At 23.0% G+C, this 12,869-nt stretch overlaps 3 protein-coding genes across 3 annotated transcripts; 2 read left to right on the forward strand and 1 right to left on the reverse strand.

Moving 5' to 3' along the window:
• Positions 1-3,685: 3,685 nt before the first annotated feature.
• On the forward strand, positions 3,686-3,997 carry MKS88_000328 (uncharacterized protein; the record flags this gene model as incomplete). Its single annotated transcript, XM_067219329.1, has 1 exon — positions 3,686-3,997. One exon carries the CDS (start codon positions 3,686-3,688, stop codon positions 3,995-3,997), a length of 312 nt encoding a protein of 103 aa, XP_067070337.1.
• Positions 3,998-4,643: 646 nt separating this feature from the next.
• Positions 4,644-6,492, reverse strand: MKS88_000329 (uncharacterized protein; the record flags this gene model as incomplete). The annotated part of the gene is made up of 2 exons (XM_067219330.1): positions 4,644-6,209; positions 6,424-6,492. 2 exons carry the CDS (start codon positions 6,490-6,492, stop codon positions 4,644-4,646), a joined length of 1,635 nt encoding a protein of 544 aa, XP_067070338.1.
• Positions 6,493-12,084: 5,592 nt separating this feature from the next.
• MKS88_000330 (uncharacterized protein) lies at positions 12,085-12,869 on the forward strand (the record flags this gene model as incomplete). Its single annotated transcript, XM_067219331.1, has 2 exons — positions 12,085-12,216; positions 12,529-12,869. Coding segments are annotated over 2 exons (473 nt in total), but the record flags the coding sequence as incomplete, so codon positions are not given.

Consider the following 12,869-nt stretch of genomic DNA (forward strand, 5'->3'; position numbering starts at 1 on the left):
GCACCGTTAAAAAGGTGGTACATATATATATAATTACTTACGTACGTTTATGTATAATTACTTTTTTTTCAAAATTAAGGAAATTGAGAAAAAATATAATTCTTTATTGCATAATGGCAAAATTATAACCCGTTATGCATTAACCGCAGTTATTTGCTGTAAAAATGGGTCATTTCAAATATATATATATACATATGCATATATAAATTTTAATGTTCAAGAATAAAATTATACATAAGAAAAAATACTAGCTATTTATTTTTTCTTATACACGAATAAATTTAATATTTTGTTATTTAATTTGTGTATTTATAATTTCTTCTATCTGTTTGGGGTGGTGCTCCATGGTGGTTTACTATTTTATTTAATTTTTTTAACCCATTTTATTGATCATTATACGTCCTTGCCATAGGCGTAATGGATATGTAAAATGTGTTGTGTATACATACACGAGACTGTACATTTCTGTTTTTACATTTATCTATGTATGCAAAAAAAAGAAAAAAAAAAAAAAAGAAAAAAAAGAAAAAAAAGAAAAAAGAAAAAAAAGAAAAAAGAAAAATGTTTTTTCTGCTACATCGGATGCTCTCTCGCACGGGTGTGAATTATATCTAATATAAATAATAATAGAGGGAAGGCCCATGAAATATTTTAAGTTTATCTGTTTAAAATAGTTTGTCTACCTTTACGATGGATGATTCCCTGAAGAATTGTTTACTTTGTTTTATTCCGTTTAATGCTGTTTTACGTTATTTGCATTTCATTTGTATTGCATTTGTATTTTATTTGTATTTCATTTATAATTCATTTGTAATTTATTTGTGTATTTATTCAATTGTTTATTTAATTATTAAGTTGTATATTTAATTTTTTATTTTTTTCATTTTATTTTATTTATTTATTTATTTATTTATTTATTTATTTACAACATGCTTTATTCTGAACACCACACAAGTAATATTATTCAAGGCCTTTAACGAACCAACGACTCAACTTTTAATTTGATAACCTATTTATTTACAAAAACGCTTTTTCATAATTATGAACATTTCAGTTCAATAAATATTCTTTTTTAAAAAATAATACTGAACATAATTCCCTTTTTATTTTTTCAAATGTTGTTTACATTATATAACATTGTATTATATTAAAAAGATAGTATAGCACATTTGAATTATACTTAAATTGATATATTAAAATGTTAAAAATTTTTTTTTTTTTTCTTTTTTTTATTACTATGCTGTGATTGGTCATATTTGTCATTCTGGTTTTTATTATTAGATATTGTAGTGGTCCAATTGGAGCAATTAATTTATTCAAAAAGTGAGTGGGAAAAAAAAAAAAAATCTTTCAAAAGGTATACCTTTCTTTTCTTTTTTTTTTTTTTTTTTTCTACTACGTTTTGAAAATACGTAGCTGTAGAAACTTGTTATGTTTTGCGTATGCATGATGTGTGTATGAGTGAGAGTAAATATATATACACCCATTTATATATAACACTGCGGAAGAACAATTGCTCATTTTTTAGGACAAAACAACATTTGCATATTTAAGTCTGTTCGTGTGAACATATTTTCTTGCCTGCTGCTGAAAAGGAAGTATCACTTAATCCTACACTTGGAAGTATTACAAGAACAGGGTCTTAATTCTATGAAAAGTTGTTTTGTACTACTTCATTTATGCTCCTATTGTAGAAAGAATATTCCGATAGGAAATAGGTTTTTTGCAAAGTGGAGATTTGCTTAAGGTTTAGGGTTCACATGAGTGCTTATAAATGTATATGTACATACATCTACATACACATATACGTGAATATTCTCCTGTTCTACAGTTGGGAAACAAAAGAGTAACTCGTGTACCACCTGCATATAATATACATATACATATACATGTATATATATATATATATATATGGTTCATAAAGAACATATAAAGGGAGCAGTTTGAACAATTCATAATTAGTATAAATTAATATATTCTAGAGCTATTAAAATATATGTCAATAAGAGAATTTTGAATGAACAAATTTTTTAAGAAAATTACTTGCTGCTGTATGTCTATATTATATATAAGCATTACCAACAACAAGGTAATACTTGCATATATTCTAAAATGATTTTTAAATTTGAACAGTTATGTTATGTAACATAGAAATGCGGAAGGGTGGATAAGGTAAATAATTTACATCTTAACGGTACACATATATAAAATAGCTATGGATGCAATTACAGATATGATATAAAAGTGCAACTTTTGGCGTGTGGCATGTAATATGATAAAATGGAAAGAATAAAATAGTTTTATGCAAAGTAGAGAGTATGAAATGAAAGTATTTAGTAATCGAATACCCTAATTATGAAAAGAGGGAAAATGAAGCTCTTATTTAGTATCAAAAAACATCTATCTATTGGTTGTAATAAATAAATAATTGAGCTTTTCACATTTCATATTTTCCATAAAACGAGGATTAAAAATACATGAGTACATAATATCTGTAGCATATGGTAACGATAAATAAGCGTTTAAAATTATAATTAAAATAAAAAAAAGCGTAATGAAAGTAATGAAAATATTTTTGTTATAATATTGCACTTAGAAAAATGTTTACTCGTATCATATACTCATTTAGGTGGACATACACAATTCACACCATCCACACTATCTTTGGGATATGGGTAATTATGGTATAAGGTTCGGAAAAATATAAAAATTGGGATCGTAAATGTAATATATGAATTTTTTAAGGTACACATTTTTTTTTGTTCTAGTTTTTACTGTACTTAATGTACCCTTAACTTTTTTTTTTTTTTTTTTTTTTTTTAATTAGGAAGCTTCCCTTGGATCACTGTCATTAAATAAAACAGGAAAGCGACAAAAAAAAAATTTTTAAAGAATGATTATTCATATATATATGTACATGTACATGTATGTAGGTGTATGTTCCTGTATGCACGTGCAAGTACTCCTGTTAGTACGAATAATCTATATAAGGGAGAGATTATTAAGAAAGCCCATAAAATTTATTTGGCAAATTTGGATATGATCGCGAAATCAAATAAAAAGCCAAGGCATGCAAAGTTCATCAGGTGTTAAGCTCCCCCCATAAAAATACAATATTTGGCTAAATAATAATATACCAGTATACAAGGTAAAAATGAAATGAAATATTCGTAAATGCACGTCCGGCCGAAATGTTATGATAAAATGAAATTACGAATGTACACACTACAAAGACGTGAAAACTTATACAAAAATGAACAACAATTACTAGGAAAAAACGTATATAGTGATAAAAATAGACAAATGGGATTAATGCATTTGTGTGTGCTACAAAAATTAATGAACATGAAAAAAGAAAAAAGAAATTTTGAATAAAATGTTGTCTATTTTTTTAATTTGTTAAAATTAAAAATAATAAATTTAAAAAAGGAAAATGATATCAATTAATTTATGGCAAAAGATAATTAATATTCTCACGTTTCATCAGTAATGTTTGTTCTTACAATATAAAAATTTTGAGTAAAATAAATATATTTATTTTTAACCAAATGGGCACGTACATCATTATGCTTCATTTAAAAAGGGAAAAAAAAAATAAAAATAAATAAATAGTAAAATAAATATAAACAATAAGAAAAACTACAATAGTTTAAACATCAATAAGGTTAAAATCAATGAAGTAAACATGAACATAGCGAGCAGGAATAACACGAACAACAATAATATGAACGATAATAAAATAAACAGAAATAATATGAACGGCAATAAAATAAACAGAAATAATATGAACGGCAATAAAATAAACAGAAATAATATGAACGGCAATAAAATAAACAGAAATAATATGAACGGCAATAAAATAAACAGAAATAATAGGAACGGCAATAAAATAAACAGAAATAATAGGAACGGCAATAAAATAAACAGAAATAATAGGAACGGCAATAAAATAAACAGAAATAATAGGAACGCGAACAAAGGTTGGAATAAACCTTAACGAGGAGCAAAACGTTAAGTGCAAAATTTAAGGAGCACTTTATAAATGTTCTTAATGCAGAACAATAAAAAAAGAGCTATTTATTTTTTGAAAGGGAAATATATAAATTCACGTATATTAATTGTACTTCCACAGATTAATTAAAAGATGTGAAAAATCATCAATTTTAACACACATATACACAAACATACACACACTTATGTATAAATAAATAAATATATATACATGTATATACATATGCATACGACGTGAAAAGGAAAAACGAAATAATTTTAATAAAAAAAGCTTTTTCTTAAAAATATTTGAAAAAAAATTAATAATATAATGAATTAATTCAAATATAAATGATATAATTATTGTATGGAGTAAAAAAAAAAAAAAAACAAAAGGATAAAACAAAATAAAAGCGTCTTTATTTTCCTATGTTGAAAAATTAAAAGGCATTCAATTCTGGAATCATACATTCTGCATACATGCATAAACATAAATTTCGAATACATACATGTCCTTCCTTTATCGCTACACTGTGAACAATTTTAAAATTTCTCTACTTAATACTTCAAAATTTAACGATTTGCAAGCTAACGATTTGCAAGCTAACGATTTGCAAGCTCAGAGTTACATATACCTGGCACTGTTATATTTTTTAAAGGACATTACTTATATTACGACTCTTTGCATTATTATAAATTTTATTAACTTTATAAAGTTTATGCGAAAGGTAAATTATCATTATATATGTAATAAAATATAATGGAAGTGCTAAAGAAATATAATTTTTTGCAGCAAATATAAATACAAGCAAGGTGTTTATAATGAGTGGCATAAAGATTTTAAGTCTGTTCATAAATCCTGTTAATTTGTTTCCTGTACCTCCTCTTCTATTCACTAAATTGCTACTCTTATTTTCTGGTGCAAATGCATTAAATATTTTTAACTCGATGCTTTTATCAAATTCTTTTAAAAATTTCATGAATTTGGAAAATGAATTATTTTTTTTTCTATATCTCTTTATCTCAACATAAAATTTTGGTTTTCTTACTTTATGTGGTACTTCATTATAATTTTCTTTTTTTAGAAAATCAATTACTAGTTCAAAATTATCTCGTAATTGGGATGAATAAAATTCCTTATTAATGTCATCATAATCTCTTAAAACTTCTATTAGTTTCACAAATCTGTTATTATTCTTTAAGGTATTAACTCTCTTATCATTATTTTCTATATAATTTGTTAAATCGAACCCCTTTACAGACCTTCTATCATCATCTTTTAAACCATCATACCATCGTTGAAACGTTTCTAAATGATCTGTTAAATTATCTCCCTTTTCAAATTTCCTACCCTCATTTTTCAAGGCATCATATCCTTTTCCTGTATTTACTAAATAGTTTACAGAATCAGACAAAGCATAAGTTTTATTACCACAATTTTTTGTATTATCAGACCCTTTTCCTACATTTACTAAACAATTTATAGAATCAGACACAGAATTATCTCTAGAACTATCATATTTTGTAGCATCTGAAGCTTTTCCTGCATCTACTAAGCAGTTTATAGAATCTGACACAGAATTATCTCTAGAATCATCATATTTTGTAGCATCTGGAGCTTTACCTGCATTTACTAAACAGTTTACAGAATCAGACATATCATTAACTTTAGTACTATCATTTTTTGTATTATTAGTCCCCTTTCCTGCACTTACTAAACAATTTACCGAATTATACCATGATTTAAATTTACTATTATCGTATATTAAAGCGGCATGCATTTGTTCAGAATTTTCTCTCTGCTTTAACCCATTAAATTTTTTTTTTAAATTATTATTTTTGGCAATATCAAAATTACATCGATTTGTTTTTTTACTGACATAAACGTCATTGTTATTATTACTATAATGATTATTATTACTATAATGATTATAATTACTATAATGATTATTATTACTATAATGATTATTATTACTATGTTTGTTATTATCGTAATTATAATTATTACTATAATTATTATTGCGTGTTAATATATTTTTCCTTTGTTGAAAATTATCATTATGTTTGTTTGATGAATTCACATAATAGGATTTTACTGGTCCATAATTTGGTTGTACCAATAATTCTGTCTGTCCAACTAGTAACCTACTACATCTTACATTATTAACATTATTATTTGTGTTGCCAGATTTATTCCATGACTTTCTATCACTAGTGGCCTAAATGTTCAGATAAAAAATTCAAATATATTTATTTAAAATATTTTAATATATATATATATATATATATATATACACATAAAACAGTTCTATAAATTTACGAAAAAATATATTTTTTTAAAATATATTCATCGAGCAAATTAACAAACAGGGATATAATTAAATAAAAAAAAAAAAAAAAAAACCTCTACTGTAATTATTTTTAATATTATACATTGTTGGAAATGTGCCACGCTTTAACTAACAGGGTAAACGTTAAAATGTTAATAAAATACCTTAACATGTTCATATTTTTTTTAATGGAATATATTCAAAAATTTGCTAATATTTTTGCAACACAAATATATATTCACGTACATCTGTATATGCACATACGTACAAGTACATCAATATATATATATATATATATGTAAGTACATGCCACTTTTAGATTTATATAATATTTCAAAGATCTTCGAAATATTGTAGTTTTTCCCTATACTATTTTACTTCTTCAAAAATTAAAAATATTTTTCTCTTTTTTGGTTTAAATAAAAATATAATAAAATGTTTTCTATTATAATGGAAACAATGAATGAAAAATAAAAAATATATTTACACTAAATTATTACATATTATATAATAAGTATAAATACGTATAAATACGTATAAATATATATATAAATACTTATAAATATATAAATACATATATATACATACGATGTATATAAATATTTACATCGACATTAATGTACATTAATAAACTAAATTAATTTTAAAATTTAAGGAAGTTAGGGAATTAGGAATTAAAATAATTGTCGAATTATTGCAAGGTGTTAAAGAAAATCAACTTTCCAATAATTTGATAATAGTAAATTTTGGCATGTACATATATATGTATTTAATGAATGGAGCAATATGTTTAAATAAAGAAATACATGCATTTTATTATAATATACAGTATTTAGAGTAATACATAAATTATAAAAGAAAAGAAAATACAATTTTTTGAAAATGCATTTTATTTGTTTTACTTATGGAGCACTCAAACATAGTAAATAATTTTTTAAAAAATAATGGTATTTTTTATTATAACCCTTATTTTTGTCGTGTAATTTTTTTCCTTTTTTTTTTTTTTTTTTTATAAACGTATATTTTCACTATTATTATCTTAATAACTACCAGTAATGTTATTAATGCATATTATATTATATATATATATATATATATATATATATATACATTTATACGTATGTAAAAAATATAGCGCACTTATGAATTGCCATATCTTGAACTATAAATGCACGACTGCATGAAAACTTAGTAAATTTTTTTAGTTAATTTGAATCATTAAATGCTGTGAAAAAAATATAAAAATTAATTAAAATATACCTTCTTTTAAAATTCTACATTTTGTGAAACATAAAACTTATGAGTGCATTTTTTTTTTTTTTTTTAACAATTATATATATCTACATAGGTATATATAATATATATATACACTCTCTTTTTCAAAAACAGAAATTTTTAAAATTTAAAAATGTATGTGTATAATTGTATAAATGTATATATAATGAAAAAAAAAAATTATATTATAAAATAATAAAAATAGAATATTACTGCATCACTACATCATTGTTTTATTGTGTTATTATGCATGTATAATTTTTTACATTTTTTTAGAGATAAGGAAAAGGAAAAAAAAAAAAAAAAAAGAACGTAAAGGTCTAGAAAGAAAAAAATCTTTTTAATTTTCTCATTTAAAATTTTTTAATAATATATAAAGGTACCAAATATAACTATATATATAAATGTAAATATATATGTAGATATATTTATTTATTTATTTATATTTTTAGCTAATAAATAAGAATTGCCATTGTAAAGTTGTGCTACCATTTTATTCATCTCAGCTGAAACTGTTTTAAAATTGAACATTAATAATATAATTTTTTTTTAAGAAAAAAAAAAAGGTATTTCCCGTCAAATATTTGTTATAATTTTATGCGTACATGTAGCTATATACATATATATATTATTATATATAAATTTTAATCTTATAATTTTTTTTTTTTTTTTTTTATATATATATAGATATAGATATCTATATCTATATATATCTAGATTTATATATATTTTAGAATATAAACTTAAAAATTATGTACTACTAAAATATATAAATATTTATAAAGTACATGATAAATTACGTTAAGCATGCATTAAAAGTACAAAACTAGAGTGATCGCGTTCTTGTACTTATTTTTTGTACAGCCATTTTTCAGAATATTCCATAATTTCAATTTTTATTCATACATATAAATATATATTATAATAAGAACACTCACCAATATTATGATTATTGTTAGAAGTAGTGGTAGTACGATTATTATCTTAATCCAATTTCAATTCACTGAACTAGTAAGTATTATATTTTATCCCGGTAAAGTTTATAGGGATTAACAATAATATAACTTCTGCATCATAATGTATTAAATTGGTATGGGCTGCTATGTATATTATGTACAAAATTAAAAATAGTAAGACTTTTTTTTTTAAAATAATATTATTATATTTTTATGGAGTTTTACAAATATGAAAATTAAGAATCTTTAACGTATTTCTGATACGCACATTTATATATTATTATTATATATGGCGTGGAAAAAGGAAAAAATATAATGGTATACAATATATATATATATATATATAATATTATAAAAAGTAGTGGAAATTATTTTATTTTGTTTTATTTTTTTTATTAATCATATTTTATATTATTTACTTAAGAGAACATGTTCGCCTCTTTACTCTTGAATTACATTTGTTTATCGTACTAATAATTTATCGAATTACTACATATAATGGCAGTAATTATATTTTTAAATTTTTGAAAATTCGTACAAAGGTTAGAGTTACTGGATTATTAGTTTGTACGTTTTATACATAATTAATTTATCAGGTGTGTTTTTTTTTTTCTAGTTCTTTTTCTTTTTCTATTTCTTTTTCAATTTCTTTTTCAATTTCTTTTTCTATTTCTTTTTCAATTTCTTTTTCTATTTTGTTTTCAATTTCTTTTTCAATTTCTTTTTCTATTTCGTTTTCTATTTCGTTTTCTATTTCGTTTTCTATTTCGTTTTCTATTTCTTTTTTTATTTTCCATTTTTTTTTTTTTTTTATTAGCCAATTTTAGAATATTCCTTTTAATCTACTATTTGGTGTAGTAAAATACACTTCAGCTTTTTCCTTATTTTTCATTTAAAATGAAGTTAACAAAAAAAAGGAAGAAATTTTTAAAAATAGAATAACAGTTCTGTGTAAATAAATTATACTGTAATTACAGTCGTCTTTAAAAAGTTGAACCTCCTGGAGAAAAAGGAAAAACGATATACATATATATATACATATATATATAAACACATATATGCAAATGTGTACTTTAAATGTGCTAATATTTTATTATTATTTTTTGGAGCAATATCATATGTGCTACATATATATATATATATATATATATATATATATATATATATGTATATGTGAATACGCGTTATAAAGTATAAATAAAAACAATAGTATTATTTTTATTTTAAAAGTATATATATAAAAAATAAAATTTCCATGTTATATTATATGGTATTTTAACACTATTTTATATTTTGATTGAACATCAAACATAAGTAAATAACAGTAATGATAATTTAATAAACTCAAAAGAAATAAAATAGTCTATGTTGCTATGTGTAATAAGTGAATGTACTTTAAAGAGGCTTTTTGACAAATCAGAGGGGTTAAGGTACATGATTATTTTTTATCTTTTATTCTCTTTTATTTTGTATCTTTTATTATCTTTTATTTTTTATCTTTTATTATCTTTTATTTTGTATCTTTTATTATCTTTTATTTTTTATCTTTTATTATCTTTTATTATGTATCTTTTATTTTTTATCTTTTATCTTCTATTTTTAATTTTTAATTTCATCTTTTGAAAACAATTTTATTCGTTTATCCGTGTATTGCTGTGCTCCGGTAGTATTTTTTTCATTGCAAAGACCATAATTATTAAATGTTAAATGCTCTAACAAAATACTAAGGAGTATTGTCGATCTAGTTTTTGTTCTGTTGTAAAAAAAAGTTTTACTTCACGTAGTATTTCGTTCTGTACTTCAACTTGTTTGTTCTGTTCGTTTGATGTTGCATTTTTTTGCGCTTTCATTATTTCACTTTTACGGCATATATCGTTAATTAATTTTTTCCGTTCTTCATGCTTATGTTTTTCATAATCTCATATGAAGTTATCATTCGTTTTTGTAAAATAAAATGATAAAATTAATGATGAAAAATAATAAGTTTAATAGCTATTTTTTTTTTTTTTTTTTTTTTTTTTAAACAAACATAAATAATTACTACATTTTTACTAATCACAATTTTGGCAATACGATGACATTTATATTTGGCCCATATATTATTACAGTATTCAAAAAAAAAAAAAAAAAAAAAAAATGCAATTTATTAATATATTAATGCATTTTGTGTTTTTGATTAGTTAAACTACTGCCCAAGATTTGTTTGAATTGTATATATATGTATAAATGTACATATGTATATACGTGTATATTGGTGAATATACTATATTATATGTTCTTCCAACTGAATAAAATATTTGTACTTTAAATTTTACAACATTGCAAATGTTTTTTTTTCGTTTTTTTTCGTTTTTTACTTTTATTTTATTTCTAATTTTGTTTTATTTCTAATTTTGTTTTATTTTCTTTCTACTATTCTTGTTATAAAAAAATGAATATACATTATTCATTAAGCACTACAACGGAACGAAACTTTTTGTGAAGTCACAATGGAGCACTGTCATTTGTATAATTTTAAAGAATTCTTTAATTTTGGATTCTTTTTTATGTTCATTTAAATATTTTTTATGCGTTTGTTCTGTTCTGTTCTGTTCTGTTCTGGTCTGCTCTGGTCTGTTCTTTTGTTCTCTTGTTCTTTTATTTTATTTTTGTTTATTTTATTTTATTTTTGTTTATTTTATTTTATTTTTGTTTATTTTATTTTATTTTTGTTTATTTTATTTTATTTTTGTTTATTTTATTTTATTTTATTCTATTTTGTTTTTTTTTTGTTGGAAAGAAGAGCATTATTATGACGATGAGATGAGTCTGAATTATATGTATCACCACGTTCATTAGAAAAATAGATAAAAATATAAATAAAAAAAAATATAAAAATATAATTGAATAAATAAAAATATAACTCAATAAATAAAAATATAACTGAATAATTAAAAATATAAATGAATAAATATAAAAATATAATTTAATAATTAAAAATATAAAAATATAACTGAATAATTAAAAATATAAAAATATAACTGAATAAATATAAATGAATAAATGAATATATATATATATATATATATATGCGCACGTAATATTCGTACTTCTGCAAAAGTACATATTTAACGCACGAATACCTTTGTGGTTTAGCTTTGATTAGTGAATATATTTTACGTATTCATATAATTTATCATATTATTATAAAAACTTCAAAATAATGCGTTTTATTAGGATTTGATTTTAAGCGATTCTTTCCATTTTTACAGCGTGGGATTTACTCTTTTATATATATATATATATATATACATATATTTTTGTTTATTTATTAGCATTTATATATAGTTATCAACTTTGGTTATACAACTATGCGCATATGTACATATGTTAATACATATATACATGTGTACATGTGTACGTGTATGTATAGACGTACGTACAGAAAAAAGCAGTGTGTACCTTTAAATTATTAAATATGATATGAAAAGATCAAATGCGTCTGCCTTCATATTTTAAATTACACGTTTTTAATTCTGAAAAAAATAAAAAAAATGATAAGGAAAAATAGTATCATCATGACTTCATCATATATTGATTCTACATATCATACAGGGGAGGATGATGAAAATAAAGGTTTGAATCCCATAGATGATTTTAAGACTATTTCATTTGAACACTCTCAGGTGCCTCAAGAAGGAAATCATTTATTTGCTGTTACGAAAATATGTATTTTTGCTTATTTAATATGGTTATTGTTCTACCAAGAAAATGTAGGAAAATACACACATATGTATGAAACACTGTGTGTGTGTGGGGGGGGGGGAGTTTGTCCCTACTACACTACATAAGTATGTTCATATGTATGGGATTATACTTGTGCTCATACGCGTGCATACGCATGTGCTTATACATGTGTATGTTTTTTCCCGGTTAAAATGCTCGTTTATGCGCGCAAATTAAAATATACATAAATTTTTATTTACCTAATTTTTCAGTGTTCTAGTTGCAAAATATGGAATAAGGAAAATCAAGAAGACAATTTAATCGATATCCTATCTAAAGGTAGATCATTGGCACTTAAGAATACATTTAAATTTGGAGGAGGTAAAGTAATGACCACCCCCTTTATGCATTCATTATATGGGGAGGTACAAGATGGGATATTAGATAACATGTACGATGGAACGCGTGATAAGTTGACTACGAAACTACTCGATGGAATGTATGATGAATGGTCCTATAAAACGTATGGAAAGTCAAATGACAAGTTACATAGTGTATTGTGTTATGCACCGAGTGAGGGGTCTAGTGTTAATCTATCGAATGTACTGAGTTA

Source organism: Plasmodium brasilianum (genome assembly GCF_023973825.1).
Source record: "Plasmodium brasilianum strain Bolivian I chromosome Unknown PB_00_20, whole genome shotgun sequence".
In the NCBI taxonomy this organism is placed as follows: Eukaryota; Apicomplexa; class Aconoidasida; order Haemosporida; family Plasmodiidae; genus Plasmodium; species Plasmodium brasilianum.